General features: G+C 51.1%; 1 protein-coding gene and 1 long non-coding RNA gene across 6 annotated transcripts; one reads left to right on the top strand and one right to left on the bottom strand.

The window, feature by feature from the left end:
* The first annotated feature begins 1961 nt into the window (after positions 1–1961).
* Positions 1962–7980, top strand: LOC310830703 (zinc finger and SCAN domain-containing protein 23-like). 5 transcript variants are annotated; one of them, XM_083710533.1, is made up of 5 exons: positions 1962–2169; positions 2883–4195; positions 5470–5596; positions 6035–6124; positions 7245–7980. In XM_083710533.1, the coding sequence occupies exons 2-5, from the start codon at positions 3395–3397 to the stop codon at positions 7820–7822; spliced, it is 1596 nt and encodes a 531-aa protein (XP_083566659.1). In that variant the 5' UTR covers positions 1962–2169; positions 2883–3394; the 3' UTR covers positions 7823–7980. The 5 variants fall into 5 exon arrangements, with proteins under 5 accessions (XP_083566659.1, XP_083566661.1, XP_083566662.1 ...); XM_083710536.1 differs by having other exon boundaries at positions 1965–2169; positions 7353–7980; XM_083710535.1 differs by lacking the exon at positions 6035–6124 and having other exon boundaries at positions 1964–2169.
* A 2848-nt stretch (positions 7981–10828) lies between these two features.
* LOC310830704 lies at positions 10829–25504 on the bottom strand. The gene is made up of 3 exons (XR_014557680.1): positions 25397–25504; positions 25139–25280; positions 10829–10953 (listed from the first exon to the last, which is right to left on the bottom strand). It is a non-coding gene; the product is annotated as an uncharacterized lncRNA (long non-coding RNA).
* Positions 25505–25822: the final 318 nt, after the last annotated feature.

The following is a 25822-nucleotide window of genomic DNA, read 5'->3' on the forward strand; positions in this document are numbered from 1 at the left end:
TTGAAAACTTGATTTTTTTTGCAATTAGGAAAGTGACTGGAAATGAACTGAAAGGTATGGGATGATGTATAAATGCCCCACATGAATTATGATGAATGCTCAATAAAGGTGTATTCTGGAGGAGCGCTCTCAACACACTTAAGCCACATTCATACTGATTTAAATGTCATGGCTCCCATATGTGGATGAGTGAACCTGTCAGTTCTGGTTTCTCTGTTTCTCATTTTCTCAGTCTCAAATTCAAATCCCCACATTTCTGCAACAATTAGCAATTAAAAAAACCCAAACTCATCAAAATTTATCAGCATTTTTAGGATGAATTTCTCCTAATTAGCATATTTTTGTATGTGGTTTTGGCACACACACACACACACAGAGCGCAATTCCCCCCTAATAACACATATTTGTCTGTTATTTTAATTAATATATGCATTTTATGTGCATTTCCCTCAACATAAGCATTTTTGCACACACAGTTTGGCTGGCGAATTTCATCACACAGTTTCAAAGGGCAGCTGTGTTTTGGTTTGCGTATTGGTCCAAGAAGTGCCAGTTAGGTGGCTTTTCATTAAAAGGCAAGCTAAATCAAATTTCTGCCCCATTCCTACAATTCTCAGGCATTCAGTACTCTCATTGAGCAACAGTTCCCAGGTTGATTTTAAGGAAGCTGTGATAGCTAAACCAGTGTTAAATCAGTTTTCATGAGGAGTCTAGATTATTATTATTACTATTACTACTACTAGGGACACATGGGTGGCGCTGTGGTCCAAACCACAGAGCCTAGGGCTTGCCGATCAGAAGGTCCCGGTTCGAATCCCCACGACAGAGTGAGCTCCTGTTGTTCGGTCCCAGCTCCTGCCCACCTAGCATTTCGAAAGCACGTCAAGTGCAAGTAGATAAATAGGTACCGCTCCAGCGGGAAGGTAAACAGTGTTTCTGTGCACTGCTCTGGTTCGCCAGAAACGGCTTAGTCATGCTGCCCACATGACCTGGAAGCTGTCTGCAGACAAAATTCCGGCTCCCTTGGCCTATAGAGCGAGATGAGCGCCACAACCTCAGAGTCATCCGTGACTGGACCTAATGGTCAGGGGTACCTTTTACCTTTACTACTACTACACTACACAACTACTAGTACACCATTACTACTACTGCCACTACCACTGCTAGTACACTAGTACTACTACTACACTCCTACTGCCACTTCTACTATCCACTCTACAATTTCCAGAGTGGATTAACAGTCAGCCCCTCTTCCCAGGGAACAGCCATGTAATAGATCCTTCAGGAAAGAGCATTGGGATTTCAGCAGAGGGGCTGGTCCATTGGGGTGAATGGCATTTCCCCCCTTAACCTCAGCCTGCCCTCAGCCAACCACCACCTGCCACCCTCTCACTTCCCTCTTGCCCAGAGGGTGGCACTGCCTGCCAGTTTCTTCCTCCTTAGTCCCTGCAGAACTACTCAGCAGGGAGGAGGAGGAGGAGGAGGGTGGGAACTACACTACAATGACTGTGGTGATTTGCCAGCCATCGGTTCTACAGCCAACTACTATTGACCTTTCCTTCTTCCTCCCTCCCATTCCCGTTGGGCACTAGCCACCACTGGCATTCCTCGTTATTCTGTTATAATTTAGGGCTGCTGTACGGGAATTATGGTTGCATCCGCACGGCATTCCTGGGCTCATTCTGACATTCGGCCTGGACTTAATGTGCTTGGGAGAAAATTGTGGTCTTCGGGGCATGAACACCCTAACGTAACGTGTGAACGGGCACTCCCGTGCACGCACATAAACCCATGCTACTGCGCCGAAGAGCCAGGTTATCGCGCATACAAAGGCATTGGCTTAGCCTGGGCTGGATTTTTGAACCTGCTTTCAATTCTTAAACGGCAGATCTCTCCCCCCCCCTCTTTTGTTTTATTGTATGGAAAGAGCGTGAAAAGTTAGATGATTTGAGCCAGCTTTGCTGCGACGCCGATCCGGTTTCTCTTTTCTATTGATAACGTGGCGACGAATGAGATTTTCCAAGGGTTAATATGATAGAGCAGGGGAGCGCGAGAGGGGCTTCGGAGAGGAACCTTCCTGCTCCGCCTCTCTGGAGATGGAGGTGGGAGGGGGGCAGTGTTTCAACAGGAGAATCAGGAGCTTGTGGTGGAGGCGAGGCAGTCCTGGGGGTGAGTTAAAAAGAGGTCCCGGGAAGATGGAGAACGCAGCACCCATAGGGTGCTTTAGCCAGAGAGAGAAAAGGGAAATAGATGTAAATGCATAAATATCAAGGGGGGCTTAGCAGCTACCCCTGCGATTATTAATTTCACAAGCATACATGCTTTCTAATCAAGATTGTTACCCTCCACCATCCCACCAGCCCACCCCCGCAGACCAAAATCTCCTTTAGCTGCTTGAGTTTCCAACCTGTGCAGCTGAAAGGAATGTGCTTTGCTTTCAGAAAAGTTGTGCAATTCATGCATACAAATGGGCAGGAGAACAGACCTTTTATCAGCTGGATAATAAACAGACACCCCTTGGATATCTCTACCATGGACAGAACTGAGTGCAATCCTGAGTCAATTCTGGACTCATAAATACCCCATCCCTTGCATGAGCCATTTCTGGAAACAGTTTGAAGCCAGGTTAAATGCCCTGGATTCCCCCCAAACAACTCTGAAAAGTACTGGTTATGCAAAGAGTGTTGAGGGCATTATTAGAAGTCTCTGATTCCTTCCAAGAACTACAATACCAAAAGACCCTTGGGTGGGAACCCTGAGATTAAACAGGTTTCATTTAAAAGCATAGTTTGAGAATGTTGAGAGAGGGCCAACCCTGGTTCACTAGCCTCTCCCTGATCTACACCAATATTTCTTTTTTTAACCATATCTCATCATTTCAGGCACAGTTGGTTCTCATCGCTCAGAGATGTCACATTACTCTGCAGATCATCATATCCTAATTAGGGCACTCACTTGATTCAAGAAATGCTAGTTGATCCATTGTAGCTGTTTAAATTGATCGAATCCGCACCTTCATAAAACAACAGCCCTGGAGGAAAAAACTATTTTGCTCTTCATTTTTCAGTAATGCACACACAGGCGCTATCTTAAAGAGACGTACCCTGCTACGTAAGACCAAAAAGGAAAATGTCTTTCCTGAGATGGTTGCCTGCCAGCACAAATGCTGTTTGTAAATCCTTGCCTTAAAAAAATGATTTTTTTAAAAGGAAAAAGAAGCTGCTGCCTGATTCATTCACACTTGTTATCGTACAAAATAATTTGTAATTGTCTATTTAAACGATGTTGCTGTTACAATTCTTCCACGGCTGCCTCATGTAGTCACTGATGGATGTGAGAAAGGGAGTTTTGGGGAGCAAGAATGCAGGTTTGAAGAGAGTGTGAAGGTGGTACCATGAGAGAGAAGATGGCCACGGAGGAGGGGGCCGAGGCAGACCTGGGGGCTGTGACCCAAGCGTCACTGAGCCTGCAAGGCATTAAAATGGAAGAGCAAGCACCAGCAGCCCTCAGAATGGGACAAGCCCTAGAAAAAGCAGGACAGGCTTCTTGTGTCCTTCATGCCAGGAAGCTCTTGCAATGGAAGGTGTCTCCACTGGTCAAGGAGGAGCCAGATGCAGGAAGGATCCAGCACTGGGAGATCCAAGGCCCAGAAACAGAACATCCCCTTTCTTTTGGATGGGGGAGAACAAGGCCCACCGAGGCTGAACCTTGGGATGACATCCTGGCACTTTTCGCTTCCTTTGAGCACATGGCCTACGCCTGCCGGTGGCCGAGGGAAGAGTTGGTGGCCCGGCTTTTGCCAGCCCTGGGCGGGGAGGCCCAAGAGGCTTACCTCAGTTTGGACACTAGTGACAGAAGGGACTATGGGAAAGTGAAGGCAGCCATCTTGAAGAGGGAACCCGTGGCGTCGGAGAAGCGGAGGAGGCACTTCCGGCAGTTCCAGTACCAGGAGTCAAGGGGGCCGAGGGACGCTTGCCGGCGGCTCTGGGAGCTCTGCCGTCGTTGGCTGAGGCCGGAGAGCCGAAGCAAAGAGCAGATCCTGGAGCTGCTGATCCTGGAGCAATTCCTGACCATCTTGCCAGAGGAGGTCCGGAGCCAAGTTTGGGAGCAAGTCCCAGAAACCTGTGCCCGGGCGGTGAACCTGGCTGAGAATTTTTTGGCAAGGCAGCAGGAGGCTGAGAGGCAGGTACTCCAGGTGAGAGGATCCTGCAGTTCCTTCTTGATCCCTGGGGTCCCAAGTTGGTCTAACCATGCGGGAAGTTTTCCTTAGGTGCTTATGCGAGGGGAGACAAAGCACCTCCCTCCTCCTGATCACCATCTAATAAAATCCTTCTCACGTAAAATGTCTTCATAAAGGCAAAGATGGTCAAAGCTGCTTTATGAGCTGTGAAAATCTGGTGCACTAAGGCTTGGAATAATATGTTTAATTTGTATAGACTTTAGCTGTATGGAGAACGATGTAAGTGCTTTGCCCAAAGTTAGAAGCAAAGAATGTCCGTGTCCAAAGACATAAAATCTAAACAGACAGGACACAAAAGGCAGGGAAGAGAATTAGGAGATCAGGAGTGGGGAACCTGCTGCCCCCCAGATGTTGATGGACTCTGGCTCCCATCATCCCTGACTACTGGCCATGCCAGCTGGGGCTGATGGGAGCTGGAGTCTAACATTGTCTGGAGGACCACTGGTTCCCCTTTCTCAGCTTACCCCTTGTGATGATGGTAAAAGTGAAAAATCCTACAGCTTCCTAATGTTTTTAAACCTTCCTGACTGTAAGGAGTCCCAGCTGAGGCTCCGTGTCATGGACTGGCTGGATACAGAGGAGGAGTGGGAGGCACTAGTTGGGAACCCCCAAGGAAAGAAGGCTCAGAGTCAGGGGACTGGTGTTGGGATGATGATGGGAGATCAGAGGGAGAAGAGGAACAGGCTGGGAGGAGGCAGTGTCAGAAGCTGAAGAGGTAACAGGGTTTAGTGAGTGGGGAGAATCTGTGGCAGAGAGAAGTCTAGAAGCAAAAGCAAGAGAGGAGGGAGGCAGCGATAAAGAAGTCAGGGGGTCTTCCCCTCCTGCTGTGACCAGTTCCCTTCCCCTCAGGTATCCCAGGACCAGAAGGGATTATGAAGAGAGAGGAGCAGAAACAGGCGTGCCAGCGGAGTCTCAGGTTGCTTGGGAAGGACCCAGAGAGAAGGAGATTTTGGCATCTTATGAGTAGGAGCAAAACCTACTCAGAAGAGTTGCTGTGCTCATTAGGCCTGGCTTCCCTGAGCTTATAATTCGTATGATTTATTGCTGGCTGGCATCCTGACATTCTGACATCAAATCATGCTGACTTGTGAGAGTCCCCAGTTCTGTCTCAAACCCAGTGAAGTCCTTTGCTCCCCCAAGCTGTTCCAGGGAGTTTGTGCCAGGATATCGAATGCTCATTCCTACCAGCCCTGTTCCTGCATTGAGCGGGACCTTCCCTGCAATTTCAGGTGTCAGGGTCATTCGAGGACACCCTCGTGAGTTCCCCAAGGGCAGAGCTGGCTCCGTCAGATACAAGGCAGAGCCTCCTCAGGAAGGCCAAGCAGGCAGGTGGTGGAGGAGATGCCAGCTCTCTGGGTGAGTAGTTGCTGCATTTTTGAAATTCAAGTTTACATAGGCGTTGCCATCTTCACGGGCGCATAGCTTGTACTGTTGTTTTAACTTAGAGTGTTGAGTTTAACTTAGAGTATTGTTCTAAGTGTTAAGTAGCATGTGATTGGTGTGCCACCCCCCACAAAACCTAGAACTACCCCTACATTTGCCTCCAGCTCTCCCCTTGAGCTCTCCCCAGTTCTGTAAAATTAGTGTGCAGCAACCCTGTTCACAGGATTTTGTATGGGGCCATCCATACCAGCTGTTTCTGCCATGTCTTGGAAACAGCAGTACTATGTTCCAGTTCATGTGATGTCCCTTATTGGAGTTCCACTTCCTGGTTTTCAGGCCAGGGCTGATATCATTCCTTGTTCTCTTCAGCCAGTTTTGGCCAAACCACACTGCGTTTCTTTTCTGATGCAGGTTCTTCTGACACAGAGGCAACATGGGACTCACTGGCAGACGAAGGGGGCCGTGGCGAATGTGGGAAGCGAGACCCTTCTGCAAGAGCAGGTGGGCAGGGTACTAGACTGCTGTTATATACAGGAGACATCCAGATCCTTACAGGGGAGGCTAACGGCTTGAGAATTATGCAGCACAAAGTTTTACCTTTGTCATGAACTTGCTAGGCAGTCTTAGGCAAAAGCCACTCTCCGTTTCAGATCCTTTCCCCCATGCTCAACACAGGCAAAATAATGTTGAGATTCCTGCATTGCGGCGGGTGTGTGTGTGTGTGTGTGTGTGTGTGTGTGTGTGGACTGGATGACCCTTGGAACCCTTTCCAATTCTATGTTTCTATGATTTTTACAGAGTTGCTATAAGAAAGCCAGTATGGTTAGTGTTGGATTAGGACCTGGGAGACCCAGGTTCAGATCCAGATGCAGCCAAAAAGCTTACAGGGTGACCTTGTGCCAGTCACACTCATTCTCTCTCCTCTATTCCCCTTTATAATAATAAATTTTATTTATACCCCGCCCTCCCCAGCTAAGACTGGGCTCAGGGCGGCTAACACCAGATATAAAAACAATTGATTAAAATACAACTTAAAAACAAGATTAAAATACAACATTAAGATGCAGCCTCATTTCAGTAGAAACGCAAATCAAAAACTTTTTGGGGAAGAAAACATCCCCAAGCTACAATTAAAAAGGTAAAGGTAAAGGTACCCCTGCCCGTACGGGCCAGTCTTGACAGACTCTGGGGTTGTGCGCCCATCTCACTCAAGAGGCTAGGGGCCAGCGCTGTCCGGAGACACTTCCGGGTCACGTGGCCAGCGTGACAAAGCTGCATCTGAGAGCTACAATTCCCTGCGAAGAGGGATTGACTATTAAACCACTCTGGGAATTGAGAGTATTGCGAAGGGAATAGAATAGGTTTCCCAACACCTCTTAGCACCCTGAATAAACTGCCCTTCCCATAATTATTTATGGGAAGGCATGCCCATTTAAAAAGGAATCACTGCGCTTGAGATGTAGGTTGTGAATGTGGGAGGAAAAAAACAAGAATTAATTGACTTGGCCAGTCATTGTCTTTGATGCTACCTGCTATTGGGCTCCCTACTTTCTGCCTTGCCGGTCCAAATGGGCACCAGCTGTTCCTTACGTTAAACATTTATTTTCTTTTTATTCATTAGTGCATTTACACCCCACTCAGGGTTGGCTGGCTGCAAATACTTGGCTGTATCGTTTAGAGCCTTCCTCCTGCCAGCTTCAGGCCTTCAGTCTTCTTTTCTCTCCGGCAGCTGGTAGCTGTGGAGCGGCGTCCGGATTCTCTCCCCTCCCTGCACTGGCCAGAAATGAAGAGTATGGAGAGAGGCCTGTGGGAGCTGAGGGGCTCCCAGCACACCTGGGCGCCGCCAGCAGGGACAGCGCGTACCTGTGTTCCCAGTGCGGGAAAGGGTTTCGTTGGCCGTCGGCGCTGGCCGTCCACCAGAGGACCCACACGGGGGAGAAGCGGCACCGCTGCGCCGAGTGCGGGAAGCGCTTTGGCCAGCGCGGCCATTTGACGGTACACCGGAGGATCCACTCGGGAGAGAAGCCGTACGAGTGTCCTCAGTGCGGGAAGCAGTTTGTCGACTCCTCTCACCTCACCAAGCACCAGAGGACACACTTGGGGGACAGGCCCCACCACTGCGCTGAGTGCGGGCGAAGGTGTGCCAATAAACGCTCACTCGTGCAGCACCAGCGAATTCACAGCAGGGAGAAGTCCTAGGCCTGGGGATGAGCCTAGGCCCCTCTTGAGATTCAGGGACTGAGTTATATTGCTGTAAGGCAGAGATTTGGCCCTCCAGGTATCACTGGTCTGTAGCTGCCATCATCACTGGCCATGCTGGCTGTGACGGAGGACCAAAGGTTCAGTTCTTCATTCCTGGTGTACAGGGGCGCCGACTTATAAAAAATATTGGGGGGGCGGGGGCCCATACCGACTTATAAAAAATATTGGGGGGGCCCAAGACCTCAGCCCCGGGCTGCCCCGACCTTAAGTGAACCTGTGAGGGGCCCGCCCTTTGCGGCAGCCGACTGGCTGCCGCCGTGGGCGGTGAATATTAATGAGCTAGGGGGAATCCCCGCTTCTCGCAGGGCTGACGCCAGCCAGCCCCGCGAGATTGTTGATGGGTCGAGAGCCCGCAACCCCACCCCCTCTCTAGATCGGGAGTGGCTTTGTTTTAACTCATTACTGAATGTATTTTAAAAGGTAACTATCGTCAAACAAGGAAAATAAAAAATACCAACATAATTTTGTGATTTTACAAAGCATAATATAACTAATAATTTTCTTAAATTATTGGGGGGGCAGAGCCCCCCAAACGAATTTTTGAGGGGGCTCGGGCCCCCTCAGGCCCCATGGAGTCGGCGCCTATGCTGGTGTAACTGAAGAGAAAGGAGCCCCTGTTTCCACCCTTTGTCCCCCTGGGGGAAGAAACCACAGATGCTCAGGGGTCTCTGGGGGTTTTCCTGTTGTTATTCTGTCTCTCACAGCTACAATAAACCTACCATTAAAATTATGGACTGGTCATTTCTTTGTCAGAGGGCAAACGGGCAAATTTAGCAGGGGATCGAATACTTCCCCCCCTCTCACTGTATATAGCAATGAGGAAGCATGCTTGGGTGAGCTGGTCCTGCAGGTCTCTTGTGGCAGCCAGCCGTGCCAAGTGCCCTGAGTATCAAACAGAATTCTTCCCAGCCCTTGGAGCCCTTTTGGGTTAGGGTAAAAAAAAAATGCAGGCTTTATCTTGTGGTTACATTGAAAAGAAGTCTGAGCTACATCTCAGACTTTCTGCTTGCGGACTCCATCCTATGTGAAGGTTGAGCCATGTGCTGGCTAAGAGCCAGGAGAGCGAGAGTCTAAGCCATGGGTAGGCAAACTAAGCCCCCCCCCCCAAGGTCTGAGGGACAGTGGACCAACCCCCTGCTGAAAAAGTCTCCTGACCCCTGGTAAGAGTAAGAGTGGAGGAAAGTAAGGAGGAACGTGCCCCCGCAGCTCCCCCCCCCGACTCACTTTGTTAACGGAAAAATCCGAGGGCTCCCTTGGACAAAAACAAAGACACCAACCAGGATTACTTGGAGCAAAACAGCAGCCTGTAGGCTTGGCCTTTATTGATCTGTTGCAACAGGGTCTCCCCTCACCCGCAGAAGAGAGGAGGGACCCAGAAAAATGGCATGCAAGGCCTTATAAAGATTTTTGAAATTGCCACCCTGTAGATCAAGACCACCCCCAGAAACATCCTACATACATCACAGAAGGGGTGTAACCCAAGACCACCCCTCAGATACATCACACCTACATCACAGAAAAGGTGGTCTTAAAACAGAAATTTGAATGTTGCTTTCCTCCTCTCCTTGTTTATCTCCTGTCTGGCAGGTTATTTGATTGGATTGCCTGGGTAGCCTGGCCAGTCTTTTGTAAGGATAAATCCTTAGTTCCTGGGCCAGGTCACAGGCTCACACCCTATTCAAACACAGACATACCCTTAAGACAGGATTTGTGAAGGAAAAGACAATGGAGAGGCTTTTCCAGTTTGCAGAGAAAACATTTATTCAGTTTAGGAATCAAAATGGTTCCAGGTTGGCCTTCCTGTGCTGATCTATGTATGTGCTTGGTTGGTGCACTTATGAACATTACTATATATCTAAGACAATAAAATTCCTATCACAACTTGGAAGTTGACGGGGTCCATGAGCAGGTTCTGGACGGGCAGGGACGCTCAGGTCCTCGAGGGTGTCGACGATGGATGTTGTCCATGAGTCCGGCATCCTTGCGGATAAACCAAAGTAGTTTCTTTCCCTGCAGGCTGATGTAGCCAGAGAGGTGCTACGGTAGGAAGGGAGAAACAGTGTGGGCGGTGGGGTGCGTGGCTAAAAGCCCACAGGAGACGAGAGTAAAGAGGAGAAGGGTCACAACAGCGGCTTCGCCCCCATGAGTGGGTCCCTGCCCGACGAGGCGGGCTTACCTGGGCACGGCGTTGATGTCCCAGGAAAAGGACGGGATCTCGGCCCAAACGGGCTGCACGTAGCTCTGGCAGACTCCGCTCATCGCCATCCTTGCACTTCAACCTCTTCAGCACCGTCTGAGACCGAGGAGCCCTTTTATCACTGCCAGCCCTACACCCGGACCAGCCAGAAAATGGGAAACCCCATTAAATTAATCAATATGAAATGTTTAATTGGATGGTTTTTATTTTTTTATTTTGGATATGACGTGGCAAGATTTGATATGTTATTAATTGAGATGTTATTAATGAAAAATTAATAAAAATTTATTTATGTATTTATTTTTAAAGAAGCCAATGAGAATCTTTGTGTCCTCTCCTGGTGAGCCTCCAGCCTGGGTCCTGGGCATTGCCGGCTCAAAGGAAGCCCTTCTCAAGAAGCAAAATGGTGTTTCCTGCCATCTTGGGCCCCTCCAGGCCTGCAGGCTCCCCTGCTATAGAGAGATTCTCCCGTGGAAGGGACACTCCCGGGAGCTGGTGGACTCTCCTTCCTTGGAAGGTTTTAAGTAGAGGATGGATGGCCGTTTGCCAGGGACCATTTGATAACGGGGATTGGACTAGATGACTCTGAGTGTCCTTCCCAACTCCATTATTTCCCCGCACCCCCACCCCCTTCAGCCTAAATAGTCTCCAGGAGAGTAGTGAGAGCTAAAAGCAGGTTTATTGGGCGGGGGGGGCGAGGGCGAGGCTGCCACGTCCAGGAGGCACTTCTGCGGAGGGTGCGGCTGCTTCTCTGGCCTAGCGGTACTTGGAGGTCAGCATGACGGGGCGGCTGTCGATGGAGACGCTGGCGCTCTTATCTAGGAGCCCGGACGTTGACCGCCATTACCACCTGGATGTCTGGGCTCGGCAGCTGCGGGAAAAGCGAAGGCGGGGAGCGTTAGACGGAGAGGACGGAGCGGCGCGAAGGGGCGAAGGAGGGACCCACGTGACGGGAAGAGAGAAAGACTCACCCTGGAGTTGACCGGGTCCGCGAGCAGGTTTTGGGCGGGCAGGGGGCTCGGGATGCCGAGGGCGCGGGCGACGGCTTTAATGGTGAGGCGGCAGAGTTCATCGAAAATGGACTTCTCTGGGTTCGAACTGACGGGGAGCCCGCTTCGGGAGGAGAGGGAGAAGAAGGTCAGTTTGCAGGAAAAGAGAGTAAAGAGAGTAAAGAGGAGAAGGGTCGGGCCATGGCCTCGACATCGGGAGAGGGTCCCTGCCCGACGGGGCGGGCTTACCTGGGCACAGCCCGGGCGCCGATGTCTGCGGAACGGGACGGGATCTCGGCCCAAACGGGCTGCACGTGGCTCTGGTTGACTCCGCTCAGCGCCATCCTGCCAGCTCAACCTCTTGGTGCCGTCGGAGCAGGGGCAGCCCTTTTATCACCGCCCGCCCTGTCTCCCGGGTGGCGTCTCCCTCGGCCTCTGCCAGGGCGTCCTTGCCTCCCCCGGCCTGGCAAAGATCCGGGACGGGGCGCACGAGCCCTGGCAAGCGAGCATCCTCCTCGCAATTCCCGCTGCCTGCTGTCAGGCGGACACCATCGAGCATCTTCGCTGGACGCTCCCTGGGCGATGGTGACTCGGTAGTCCTGACACACACCCCCACACACACCCCGCGAGGTCGGCCAGTCAGTCTTCTTCCCCCATGGCTGCGCACTGCAGAGGGGCACGAGGGGAGGGGAGGAATGGCGCCTCCCAGAAAGCCGTGTACGGAGGTTCTCTCTCAGGTCCTCGCCTGCGGAGATGGGGGTGCAAGCTAGGACCCAAATCGAAGCAAATGGGTCGCTCTAACCCCGAAGCTAAAAGAAGAGGAGCGTGTGTGACCTTGCAGGCCATTTCTCCCCTTGTCCACGAAAGGCTGAGCATGGAAGCCAGGCAAGAAGACACCTGCAGAAGAGTCTCTTGGGAGGGCAGCTGAGCTGTGGGGGTAATGGGGGGCTGGTGCTCTATGCAGGCTTGCCATACTGGTGGAGGGAAGGAGAAGGAGAAGGCATGAGCACTTTGGGGCATCACAATTTTGCATGACCCCCCGCCCAAAAAAACCAGGATGTCCCAGACTGTTGAGGGGTATGTGCCAGCCACATACTGACCCTCTAGGTGAGTTTTGCAGACTACCAATTGGGAGCCGCTGATCTACAGTATTCCAAGTGTTTTTGCACCACAGGTTTGTAGAATGTCATTCTGGTAGCCAGAGTCTTGTTTTGAAATGCATTTTCAAGTGACCCCCACCCAGCATGGAATGGGCCTTTTTCACAGCTTCAGAACACAGGGTTGGCCTTTTCATCCAGCTCTCCACTACCATCTCAAGGTCTCGATCCAGGTTGGCCACTGCCAGTTCAGACCATGAATATATATGTGTGGGGTTAAGATGTGCATTTTTTAAATCACAGAATGGTAGAGTTGGAAGGGATCCCGAGGCTCATCGAGCCCAACCCCCAGCAATGAAGGAATCTCAGCTGAAGTATCCCAGACAGATGGCCAGCCAACCTCTGCTTTAAAATCTCCAAGGAAGGCGAGTCCACCACCTTCAGAGGGAGTCTGTCCCACCGTGAAACAGCTCTTGCTCTCAGAAAGTTATTCCAAGTGTTCACAGCGCCCCCCCCAAGACAGCATTGCATGCGGCCTCAGCAACCTGAGCGCCCTGCTGGAGGAGGAGATGACCTTCTGAGGGAGTCTCTCTCCCTCCCCGTAGGGGGGCTCTGGAGGGGGCCTCCCTCCTTTCTTCCTTTGCACCCGCTCAATCCTCCCAGCCTAAAGTTCCCCACCTCTGCTTCTCCTGCAGGTGCTGGGTAATATCATCATGGTGATGGCCACCTCAGAACCCAATTCCTAGGGACCGAGGTCCATTTGGGGTCCCCAATAAAGTACTGGAGGAGGCTGGGCCTTCCTTGTTCTCTTCAGCCAGTTTTGGCCAAACCACAGTGTGTTTCTTTTCTGATGCAGTTACAGATAGGTAGCCGTGTTGGTCTGCCATAGTCAAAACAAAATAAAAAAATTCCTTCCAGTAGCACCTTAAAGACCAACTAAGTTGTTCTAGGTATGAGCTTTCGTGTGCATGCACACTTCTTCAGATACACAGTGTGTATCTGAAGAAGTGTGCATGCACACGAAAGCTCATACCTAGAACAACTAGCTCATACCTAGAACAACTTAGTTGGTCTTTAAGGTGCTACTGGAAGGAATTTTTTGTTTTGTTTTTTTCTGATGCAGTTTCTTCTGACACAGAGGGGACATGGGACTCCCTGGCAGACGTGGGAAGCGAGACCCTTCTGCGGGGGCAGGTGGGCAGGGTACTAGACTGCTCTGATATACCAGAGACATCGAAATCCTTACAGGGGAAGCTGACACCCTCAGAATTATGCAGCACAAAGGTTTTACTTTTGTCATGAACTTGCTAGGCAGTCTCAGGCAAGCCACTCTCCATTTCAGCTCCTTTCTCCCATGTTCAACATGAGCAAAATAATGTTCGCATTCCTGCATTGTGAGGGTTGGACTGGATGCTCTTATTCAGTTAGTTAGCCTCTTTTGTCCACCATTTTGTCTCTATTGCAGTGGTTCTATGAGGTAGCAAGATGGCTGCCATTGCTACCTCCTATTTCCATAATAATTAATTTTTGTACCTCTTTGAACTGAATGGGTTGTTCCAGCTACTCTTGGTGACTTACTAAAGAATTACTGGGCGGATGCCATGACTGTTCAAGTGTTATAATAGTGTTTTGAATGTACAGCCGTACCTTGGTTTTCAAACAGCTTATTCCTTGAACGTTTTCGCTCCCAAACGTTGCAAATCTGGCAATGACTGTTCCGGTTTGCAAACTATTTTTGGAAGCTGAACGTCAGACGGGGCTTCCTGAAGCCAATTGGAAGCTGTGCTTTGGCTTCCAAAGGTTTTGGAAGTCAAACGGATTCTGGAATGGATTCCATTCGACTTCCAAGATACAACTGTGCAGAGCCGGTGTGGTGAAGTTGGTGTTATGTGGTTTTAAGACATTTGGAAATAATAGAGAAAATTCAGGAACAAAAATATAAGACTATCTCCAGACCAGCCAGAAAATGGGAAGCCCCATTCAATCAATCAATATGAAATGTTTAATTGTATTGTTTTTATTTTTTGTTTTTATTTTGGATATGACATGGCAATATTTCATATGTTCTTAATTGAGATGTTATTAATGAAAAATTAATAAAAAATATTTATTTATTTATTTATATTAAAAGAGGCCAATGAGAATCCTTGTCTCCTCTCCTGATGAGCCTCCAGCCTGGGTCCTGGGCATTGCGGCTCAAAGGAAGCCCTTCTCAAGAAGCAAAATGGTGTTTTCTGCCATCCTGGGCCCCTCCAGGCCTGCAGGCTCCCCTGCTATAGAGAGATTCCCCCGTGGAAGGGACACTCCCGGGAGCTGGTGGACTCTCCTTCCTTAGAAGGTTTTAAGCAGAGGATGGGTGGCCGCCTGCCAGGGACGATTTGATTCCGGGGATTGGACTAGATGACTCTGAGTGTCCTTCCCAACTCCATTATTTCCCCGCACCCCCCACCCCGTTCAGCCTAAATAGACTCCGGGAGAGCAGTGAGACCTTAAAGCAGGTTTATTGGGGGGGGGGGCGAGGGCGAGGCTGCCACGTCCAGGCGGCACTTCTGCGGAGGGCGCCGGCTGCTTCTTTCGCCTAGCGTTATATGGATCACAGCCCATTGGCGATGCAAGCAGCCGAGCAGAAGATGCCCATTTCCAGCTGGATGTCTGGGAACGGCACCTGCAGGAGGGGCGAAGGCGGGGAGCGTTAGAGAGAACAGAGAGACGCGAAGGGGCGAAGGAGGGACCCACGTCTGGAGCCCCCGCCCGACGGGGAGGGAGAGAGACTCACCCCGGAGTTGACGGGGTCCGCGAGCAGAAGGTTCTGGGCGGGCAGGGTGGTCAGGTTGCTGGGATCCCAGGTGAAGCTGCAGATTATCTCGAAGAGGTACTTGGTCATGTCCTCCGCTAAGGGGCGGGTTCTACGGGAGGAGGGGGAGAAGAAGGTCAGCTTGCGGGAAAGGAGAGAGTAAAGAGGAGAAGGGTCGGGCCATGGCCTCGCCATCGGGAGAGGGTCCCTGCCCCACGGGGCGGGCTTACCTGGGCACAGCCTGGGCGCGGATGTCTGCGGAACGGGACGGGATCTCGGCCCAAACGGGCTGCACGTGGCTCTGGCTGACTCCGCTCAGCGCCATCCTGCCAGCTCAACCTCTTGGTGCCGTCGGAGCAGGGGCAGCCCTTTTATCATCGCCCGCCCTGTCTCCCGGGTGGCGTCTCCCTCGGCCTCTGCCAGCGCGTCCCTGCCTCCCCCGGCCTCGGCAAAGATCCGGGACGGGGCGCACGAGCCCTGGGAAGTGAGCATCCTCCTCGCAATTGCCGCTGCCTGCTGCCAGACGGACACCGTCGAGCATCTTCGCTGGACGCTCCCTGGGCGATGATGACTCGCTAGTCCAGACACGCCCCCCCCCCCCCCCAGGTCGGCCAGTCAGTCTTCTTCCCCCATTGCTGTGCACGGCAGAGGGGCACGAGGGGAAGGGAGGAATGGGGCCTCCCAGAAAGCCGTGTGCGGAGGTTCTCTCTCAGGTCCTCGCCTGCGGGTGTGGGGGTGGAAGCTGCGACCCAAATCGAATCAAATGGGTCGCTCTTTCACGGCCAGGCCAGTCGCCGGCAGGGCTGCAGATACGGGAGAGAGGAAGGATCAGTCCCTCCAGCTGAATGGGGGCATTTGGCCCTCGGCGTCCTCTCCCCAAGGGACTCCCCGGAAACCTGGCTGGCAAGAAAGAAGGGGGCGGGTCCTTGTGGGGATCAGGACCGGCGAAGCAGCAGGAAAGCAGAGACAGTTCTCCCCATTCCAAGCCACCCAAAAGAGGAACATATTGAGGGTGTTACAGATAGGTAGCCGTGTTGGTCTGCCATAGTCAAAACAAAACAAAATTCCTTCCAGTAGCACCTTAAAGACCAACTAAGTGTATCTGAAGAAGTGTGCATGCACACGAAAGCTCATACCAAGAACTGACTTAGTTGGTCTTTAAGGTGGTACTGGAAGTAATTTTTTTTTTATATTTAGGGTGGGGCTGAGAATCTAGTTCAGTTTACTTACAAATACGCAGGACTGAAGAGTTCATGCAAGGCGTAAGAGGTTTATGGAAATAAACAAAGGAGCAGATTTCAAGCAACAACTTGGAACATAAAGAGAAAGAACAAGACTTACCCGATCTATAGTCCAGCCCAGTCTAATTGGTGAGGTTAAATATATGTGGGAAGCAGACTGGATCATTAGAAATATATTTTAGGTTACTAAACTGCAGCCCAGTTCCAAACTGGACCATTTCCTACCAACCCTGAAATGAGAAAGAAGAACTTTGTTTAATTGCTTATTCGTTAATTAGGATTCCAGGGGAAATGGTCCAGTTTGGAACTAAGCCCCAGTTCAGTAGCCTAGAAATTACAGTTCAATTATGCTGGGCTGAACTATAGATTGGGTCAGTATTATTCTTTCTTGTTACGTTCCAAGTTGTTGCTTGAAGTCTCTTCCTCTGTTTATTGTCATAAACCTATTTATGGGAAAGCCTTGCACAAACACTTGGGTATTAAACAGATGCCCCTCTTTGTTCAATATTTGGTGCTGGACACAGCAAGTGGTGAAACAAGATTCTTCCAGTGGATCTCAAGGAACACAAACACCACCAACACCAACAAAGAGGGCGCCTCTAATCATTCCAGTTTTAGACTTGAAAGAAGTACAGTAACAAGTTTAAGGAGTGGGTGCAGATTCAGAGTCACTATGCGTTGAGAGACAAAGTTGGAGGCAGCAGGGAGCCCTCAAGACTGTCCTGGAAGGAACTCCAGGGGATCAGCAACCAGGGATGATAAGTTGACAACTTTGCCACAGACTGCAACCAAGGGTTCATTTCCTGTGTTCACCAAAGTGGGTGGTCATTATAGGTGTCCAGGGTGGGTCACCTCCACATACATTCCTATCCACACCAAACCCAGTGGTTATTAGAGGTAATAGAGGCCATCATGCAGGGACCTGCCCATGTATTCCTATCCAAACACAGACATACACTTTTGGTGCACGCTTAGGAGTGGCAAAGTGGGTGTAAGCCACATCTATGAGAAGGCAGAAATGTGAGTGGCAGCAGAATTCCCCGGTTCAGCTAAACCCAAAGGTAAAAGAAGAGGAGTGTGTGTGACCTTGCAGGCCATTTCTCCCCTTGTCCACGAAAGGCTGAGCATGGAAGCCAGGCAAGAAGGCACCTGCAGAAGAGTCTCTTGGGAGGGCAGCTGTGGGTGTAATGTGGGGCTGGTGCTCTATGCAGGCTAGCCATACTGGGGGAGGGGAGGAGGAGGAGAAGGCGTGAGCATTTTGGGGCATCACAATTTTGCATGACCCCCCCCCCAAGAAAACAGGATGTCCCAGACTGTTGAGGGGAATGTGTCAGCCACATACTGACCCTCTAGGTGAGTTTTGCAGACTACCAATTGGGAACCGCTGATCTACAGTATTCCAAGTGTTTTTGCACCACAGATTTGTAGATTGGCATTCTGGTAGCCACAGTCTTGTTTTTAAATGCATTTTCAAGTGACCCCCACCCAGCATGGAATGGGCCTTTTTCACAGCTGCAGAACACAGGGTTGGCCTTTTCATCCAGCTCTCCACTACCATCTTAAGGTCTCGATCCAGGTTGGCCACTGCCAGTTCAGACCCAGGAATATATCATCATGGTGATGGCCACCTCAGAACCCAATTCCTAGAGACCGAGGTCCATTTGGGGTCCCCAATAAAGTATTTGAGGAGGCTGGACCTCCACGAGACCAGCATCAGAGACCTCGCCCCCCAAAACATACCCAGCCATCAGAATCAGTCTGCACTCTGTGTCCATTGAGGGTTCTCAGTTCTTGGGCAATTGGGAGAGTTCTTCCCCTTTGGGGTTTTTTCTTAACTTCCCTGTTGTTGTGCAAACCCCAGGGGTGTGGGGCCTCCCCCAAGCCTTGTGGTCCCTCCCACGTCTGTGTAGGCAGCGCTAGTTGGGCTCAGTAAGCAACTACCCTCTTGGCTGAAGAGGTAGAAAAAACAATCTGGGCAGCTTGGCAGGTCCTAAGCCCAGACCAGGAGGCTCTTGGTACAAGACCCCTCCCCTCAGGCCATGAAAGGGCGCATCATTGCAATGAAATATGCAGCTCCTCCTAACTGACTGATACTCCAAGGACGAAATGAGAGTAGCAGCACTTCACCTCTGGTGACTGAACAACCTCTGCTATCGTTCATTGTTCTCTTCAGCCATTTGGCCAAACCACAGTGTGTTTCTTTTCTGATGCAGGTTCTTCTGACACAGAGGGGACATGGGACTCCCTGGCAGACGTGGGAAGCGAGACCCTTCTGCGGGGGCAGGTGGGCAGGGTACTAGACTGCTCTGATATACAAGAGACATACACATCCCTACAGGGGAAGCTGACACCCTCAGAATTATGCAGCACAAAGGTTTTACTTTTGTCATGAACTTGCTAGGCAGTCTCAGGCAAGCCACTCTCCATTTCAGCTCCTTTCCCCCATGTTCAACATGAGCAAAATAATGTTCACATTCCTGCATTGTGAGGGTTGGACTGGATGCTCTTATTCAGTTAGTTAGCCTCTTTTGTCCACCATTTTGTCTCCATTGCAGTGGTTCTATGAGGTAGCAAGATGGCTGCCATTGCTACCTCCTATTTCCATAATAATTAATTTTTGTACCTCTTTCAACTGACTGGGTTGTTCCAGCTACTCTGAGTGACTTACTAAAGAATTACTGGGCGGAGGCCATGAGTGTTCAAGTGTTGTAATAGTGTTTTGAATGTACAGTCGTACCTTGGTTTTCAAACAGCTTATTCCTCCAACATTTTGGCTCCGAAACATTGCAAACCTGGCAGTGACTGTTCTGGTTTGCAAACTATTTTTGGAAGCCAAACGTCAGACGGGGCTTCCTGAAGCCAATCGGAAAATGTGCTTTGGTTTCCAAACATTTTGGAAGTCGAACGGATTCTGGAATGGATTCCATTCGACTTCCAAAATACGACTGTGTAGAGCCGGTGTGGTGAAGTTGGTGTTGTGTGAAGACATTTGGAAATAATAGAGAAAATGCAGGAACAAAAATATAAGACTATCTCCAGACCAGCCAGAAAATAGGAAGCCCCATTCAATGAATCAATATGAAATGTTTAATTGGATTGTTTTTTTTATTTTGGATATGACGTGGGAAGATTTCATATGTTATTAATCAAAAATTATTAAAAATTTATTTATTTATTTATTTTAAAAGAGGCCAATGGGAATCCTTGTCTCCTCTCCTGATGAGCCTCCAGCCTGGCTCCTGGGCATTGCCGGCTCAAAGGAAGCCCTTCTCAGGAAGCAAAATGGTGTTTTCTGCCATCCTGGGCCCCTCCAGGCCTGCAGGCTCCCCTGCTATAGAGAGATTCCCCCGTGGAAGGGACACTCCCGGGAGCTGGTGGACTCTCCTTCCTTAGAAGGTTTTAAGCAGAGGATGGGTGGCCGCCTGCCAGGGACGATTTGATTCCGGGGATTGGACTAGATGACTCTGAGTGTCCTTCCCAACTCCATTATTTCCCCGCACCCCCCACCCCGTTCAGCCTAAATAGACTCCGGGAGAGCAGTGAGACCTTAAAGCAGGTTTATTGGGCGGGGGGGGGGGGCGAGGGCGAGGCTGCCACGTCCAGGCGGCACTTCTGCGGAGGGCGCCGGCTGCTTCTTTCGCCTAGCGTTATATGGATCACAGCCCATTGGCGATGCAAGCAGCCGAGCAGAAGATGCCCATTTCCAGCTGGATGTCTGGGAACGGCACCTGCAGGAGGGGCGAAGGCGGGGAGCGTTAGAGAGAACAGAGAGACGCGAAGGGGCGAAGGAGGGACCCACGTCTGGAGCCCCCGCCCGACGGGGAGGGAGAGAGACTCACCCCGGAGTTGACGGGGTCCGCGAGCAGAAGGTTCTGGGCGGGCAGGGTGGTCAGGTTGCTGGGATCCCAGGTGAAGCTGCAGATTATCTCGAAGAGGTACTTGGTCATGTCCTCCGCTAAGGGGCGGGTTCTACGGGAGGAGGGGGAGAAGAAGGTCAGCTTGCGGGAAAGGAGAGAGTAAAGAGGAGAAGGGTCGGGCCATGGCCTCGCCATCGGGAGAGGGTCCCTGCCCCACGGGGCGGGCTTACCTGGGCACAGCCTGGGCGCGGATGTCTGCGGAACGGGACGGGATCTCGGCCCAAACGGGCTGCACGTGGCTCTGGCTGACTCCGCTCAGCGCCATCCTGCCAGCTCAACCTCTTGGTGCCGTCGGAGCAGGGGCAGCCCTTTTATCATCGCCCGCCCTGTCTCCCGGGTGGCGTCTCCCTCGGCCTCTGCCAGCGCGTCCCTGCCTCCCCCGGCCTCGGCAAAGATCCGGGACGGGGCGCACGAGCCCTGGGAAGTGAGCATCCTCCTCGCAATTGCCGCTGCCTGCTGCCAGACGGACACCGTCGAGCATCTTCGCTGGACGCTCCCTGGGCGATGATGACTCGCTAGTCCAGACACGCCCCCCCCCCCCCCAGGTCGGCCAGTCAGTCTTCTTCCCCCATTGCTGTGCACGGCAGAGGGGCACGAGGGGAAGGGAGGAATGGGGCCTCCCAGAAAGCCGTGTGCGGAGGTTCTCTCTCAGGTCCTCGCCTGCGGGTGTGGGGGTGGAAGCTGCGACCCAAATCGAATCAAATGGGTCGCTCTTTCACGGCCAGGCCAGTCGCCGGCAGGGCTGCAGATACGGGAGAGAGGAAGGATCAGTCCCTCCAGCTGAATGGGGGCATTTGGCCCTCGGCGTCCTCTCCCCAAGGGACTCCCCGGAAACCTGGCTGGCAAGAAAGAAGGGGGCGGGTCCTTGTGGGGATCAGGACCGGCGAAGCAGCAGGAAAGCAGAGACAGTTCTCCCCATTCCAAGCCACCCAAAAGAGGAACATATTGAGGGTGTTACAGATAGGTAGCCGTGTTGGTCTGCCATAGTCAAAACAAAACAAAATTCCTTCCAGTAGCACCTTAAAGACCAACTAAGTGTATCTGAAGAAGTGTGCATGCACACGAAAGCTCATACCAAGAACTGACTTAGTTGGTCTTTAAGGTGGTACTGGAAGTAATTTTTTTTTTATATTTAGGGTGGGGCTGAGAATCTAGTTCAGTTTACTTACAAATACGCAGGACTGAAGAGTTCATGCAAGGCGTAAGAGGTTTATGGAAATAAACAAAGGAGCAGATTTCAAGCAACAACTTGGAACATAAAGAGAAAGAACAAGACTTACCCGATCTATAGTCCAGCCCAGTCTAATTGGTGAGGTTAAATATATGTGGGAAGCAGACTGGATCATTAGAAATATATTTTAGGTTACTAAACTGCAGCCCAGTTCCAAACTGGACCATTTCCTACCAACCCTGAAATGAGAAAGAAGAACTTTGTTTAATTGCTTATTCGTTAATTAGGATTCCAGGGGAAATGGTCCAGTTTGGAACTAAGCCCCAGTTCAGTAGCCTAGAAATTACAGTTCAATTATGCTGGGCTGAACTATAGATTGGGTCAGTATTATTCTTTCTTGTTACGTTCCAAGTTGTTGCTTGAAGTCTCTTCCTCTGTTTATTGTCATAAACCTATTTATGGGAAAGCCTTGCACAAACACTTGGGTATTAAACAGATGCCCCTCTTTGTTCAATATTTGGTGCTGGACACAGCAAGTGGTGAAACAAGATTCTTCCAGTGGATCTCAAGGAACACAAACACCACCAACACCAACAAAGAGGGCGCCTCTAATCATTCCAGTTTTAGACTTGAAAGAAGTACAGTAACAAGTTTAAGGAGTGGGTGCAGATTCAGAGTCACTATGCGTTGAGAGACAAAGTTGGAGGCAGCAGGGAGCCCTCAAGACTGTCCTGGAAGGAACTCCAGGGGATCAGCAACCAGGGATGATAAGTTGACAACTTTGCCACAGACTGCAACCAAGGGTTCATTTCCTGTGTTCACCAAAGTGGGTGGTCATTATAGGTGTCCAGGGTGGGTCACCTCCACATACATTCCTATCCACACCAAACCCAGTGGTTATTAGAGGTAATAGAGGCCATCATGCAGGGACCTGCCCATGTATTCCTATCCAAACACAGACATACACTTTTGGTGCACGCTTAGGAGTGGCAAAGTGGGTGTAAGCCACATCTATGAGAAGGCAGAAATGTGAGTGGCAGCAGAATTCCCCGGTTCAGCTAAACCCAAAGGTAAAAGAAGAGGAGTGTGTGTGACCTTGCAGGCCATTTCTCCCCTTGTCCACGAAAGGCTGAGCATGGAAGCCAGGCAAGAAGGCACCTGCAGAAGAGTCTCTTGGGAGGGCAACTGTGGGTGTAATGTGGGGCTGGTGCTCTATGCAGGCTAGCCATACTGGGGGAGGGGAGGAGGAGGAGAAGGCGTGAGCATTTTGGGGCATCACAATTTTGCATGACCCCCCCCCCAAGAAAACAGGATGTCCCAGACTGTTGAGGGGAATGTGTCAGCCACATACTGACCCTCTAGGTGAGTTTTGCAGACTACCAATTGGGAACCGCTGATCTACAGTATTCCAAGTGTTTTTGCACCACAGATTTGTAGATTGGCATTCTGGTAGCCACAGTCTTGTTTTTAAATGCATTTTCAAGTGACCCCCACCCAGCATGGAATGGGCCTTTTTCACAGCTGCAGAACACAGGGTTGGCCTTTTCATCCAGCTCTCCACTACCATCTTAAGGTCTCGATCCAGGTTGGCCACTGCCAGTTCAGACCCAGGAATATATCATCATGGTGATGGCCACCTCAGAACCCAATTCCTAGAGACCGAGGTCCATTTGGGGTCCCCAATAAAGTATTTGAGGAGGCTGGACCTCCACGAGACCAGCATCAGAGACCTCGCCCCCCAAAACATACCCAGCCATCAGAATCAGTCTGCACTCTGTGTCCATTGAGGGTTCTCAGTTCTTGGGCAATTGGGAGAGTTCTTCCCCTTTGGGGTTTTTTCTTAACTTCCCTGTTGTTGTGCAAACCCCAGGGGTGTGGGGCCTCCCCCAAGCCTTGTGGTCCCTCCCACGTCTGTGTAGGCAGCGCTAGTTGGGCTCAGTAAGCAACTACCCTCTTGGCTGAAGAGGTAGAAAAAACAATCTGGGCAGCTTGGCAGGTCCTAAGCCCAGACCAGGAGGCTCTTGGTACAAGACCCCTCCCCTCAGGCCATGAAAGGGCGCATCATTGCAATGAAATATGCAGCTCCTCCTAACTGACTGATACTCCAAGGACGAAATGAGAGTAGCAGCACTTCACCTCTGGTGACTGAACAACCTCTGCTATCGTTCATTGTTCTCTTCAGCCATTTGGCCAAACCACAGTGTGTTTCTTTTCTGATGCAGGTTCTTCTGACACAGAGGGGACATGGGACTCCCTGGCAGACGTGGGAAGCGAGACCCTTCTGCGGGGGCAGGTGGGCAGGGTACTAGACTGCTCTGATATACAAGAGACATACACATCCCTACAGGGGAAGCTGACACCCTCAGAATTATGCAGCACAAAGGTTTTACTTTTGTCATGAACTTGCTAGGCAGTCTCAGGCAAGCCACTCTCCATTTCAGCTCCTTTCCCCCATGTTCAACATGAGCAAAATAATGTTCACATTCCTGCATTGTGAGGGTTGGACTGGATGCTCTTATTCAGTTAGTTAGCCTCTTTTGTCCACCATTTTGTCTCCATTGCAGTGGTTCTATGAGGTAGCAAGATGGCTGCCATTGCTACCTCCTATTTCCATAATAATTAATTTTTGTACCTCTTTCAACTGACTGGGTTGTTCCAGCTACTCTGAGTGACTTACTAAAGAATTACTGGGCGGAGGCCATGAGTGTTCAAGTGTTGTAATAGTGTTTTGAATGTACAGTCGTACCTTGGTTTTCAAACAGCTTATTCCTCCAACATTTTGGCTCCGAAACATTGCAAACCTGGCAGTGACTGTTCTGGTTTGCAAACTATTTTTGGAAGCCAAACGTCAGACGGGGCTTCCTGAAGCCAATCGGAAAATGTGCTTTGGTTTCCAAACATTTTGGAAGTCAAACGGATTCTGGAATGGATTCCATTCGACTTCCAAAATACGACTGTGTAGAGCCGGTGTGGTGAAGTTGGTGTTGTGTGAAGACATTTGGAAATAATAGAGAAAATGCAGGAACAAAAATATAAGACTATCTCCAGACCAGCCAGAAAATAGGAAGCCCCATTCAATGAATCAATATGAAATGTTTAATTGGATTGTTTTTTTTATTTTGGATATGACGTGGGAAGATTTCATATGTTATTAATCAAAAATTATTAAAAATTTATTTATTTATTTATTTTAAAAGAGGCCAATGGGAATCCTTGTCTCCTCTCCTGATGAGCCTCCAGCCTGGCTCCTGGGCATTGCCGGCTCAAAGGAAGCCCTTCTCAGGAAGCAAAATGGTGTTTTCTGCCATCCTGGGCCCCTCCAGGCCTGCAGGCTCCCCTGCTATAGAGATATTCCCCCGTGGAAGGGACACTCCCGGCGGGAGGTGGTGGACTCTCCTTCCTTGGAAGGTTTTAAGTAGAGGATGGATGGCTGTCTGCCAGGGACGATTTGATTCCGGGGATTGGACTAGATGATGACTCTGAGTGTCCTTCCCAACTCCATTATTTCCCCGCACCCCCCACCCCGTTCAGCCTAAATAGACTCCGGGAGAGCAGTGAGAGCTAAAAGCAGGTTTATTTGGGTGGTGGGGGGTGGGGAGGAACGTGGTCGAGGCTGCCACGTCCAGGCGGCACTTCTGCGGAGGGCGCCGGCTGCTTCTTTCGCCTAGCGTTATATGGATCACAGCCCATTGGCGATGCACGCAGCCGAGCAGAAGATGCCCATTTCCAGCTGGATGTCTGGGAACGGCACCTGCAGGAGGGGCGAAGGCGGGGAGCGTTAGAGAGGACAGAGAGGCGCGAAGGGGCGAAGGAGGGACCCACGTGACGGGCAGGGAGAGAGACTCACCCTGGAGGTGACGGGGTCCGCGAGCAGGTTCTGGGCGGGCAGGGCGCTCAGGTTGCTGCGGTCGCCCTCGTCGTCATCCCTGACGAGGCGGCAGCCTAACTGGAAGAGGATTTCAGTCAGGTCCTCATTGAAGGGGCCGGTGCTACGGGAGGAGGGGGAGAAGAAGGTCAGCTTGCGGGAAACGAGAGTAAAGAGGAGAAGGGCCGGGCCATGGCCTCGCCATCGGGAGAGGGTCCCTGCCCGACGGGGCGGGCTTACCTGGGCACAGCCCGGGCGCCGATGTCTGCGGAACGGGACGGGATCTCGGCCCAAACGGGCTGCACGTGGCTCTGGTTGACTCCGCTCAGCGCCATCCTGCCAGCTCAACCTCTTGGTGCCGTCGGAGCAGGGGCAGTCGGAGCAGGGGCAGCCCTGTCTCCCAGGTGGCGTCTCCCTCGGCCTCTGCCAGCGCGTCCTTGCCTCCCCCGGCCTCAGCAAGGATCCGGGACGGGGCGCACGAGCCCTGGCAAGCGAGCATCCTCCTCGCAATTCCCGCTGCCTGCTGTCAGGCGGACACCGTCGAGCATCTTCGCTGAACGCTCCCTGGGCGATGGTGACTCGGTAGTCCACACACACACACACACACACACACACACACACAGACACACACACACAAAAAAACACAACCCCCCCCCCGCGAGGTCG

Source organism: Podarcis gaigeae (genome assembly GCF_964106915.1).
Source record: "Podarcis gaigeae genome assembly, chromosome: 13".
Classification (NCBI taxonomy): Eukaryota; Metazoa; Chordata; class Lepidosauria; order Squamata; family Lacertidae; genus Podarcis; species Podarcis gaigeae.

What these genes read in the sequence shown, in the direction of transcription:
- LOC310830703 (XM_083710533.1), top strand. Translation starts at nt 3,395, where the DNA reads ATGAGAGAGAAGATGGCCACGGAGGAGGGGGCCGAGGCAGACCTGGGG. An exon ending in CTGAGAGGCAGGTACTCCAG is followed by an intron (nt 4,196 to 5,469) that starts GTGAGAGGATCC and finishes CTGCAATTTCAG; the next exon opens with GTGTCAGGGTCATTCGAGGA. An exon ending in AGACCCTTCTGCAAGAGCAG is followed by an intron (nt 6,125 to 7,244) that starts GTGGGCAGGGTA and finishes TTTATTCATTAG; the next exon opens with TGCATTTACACCCCACTCAG.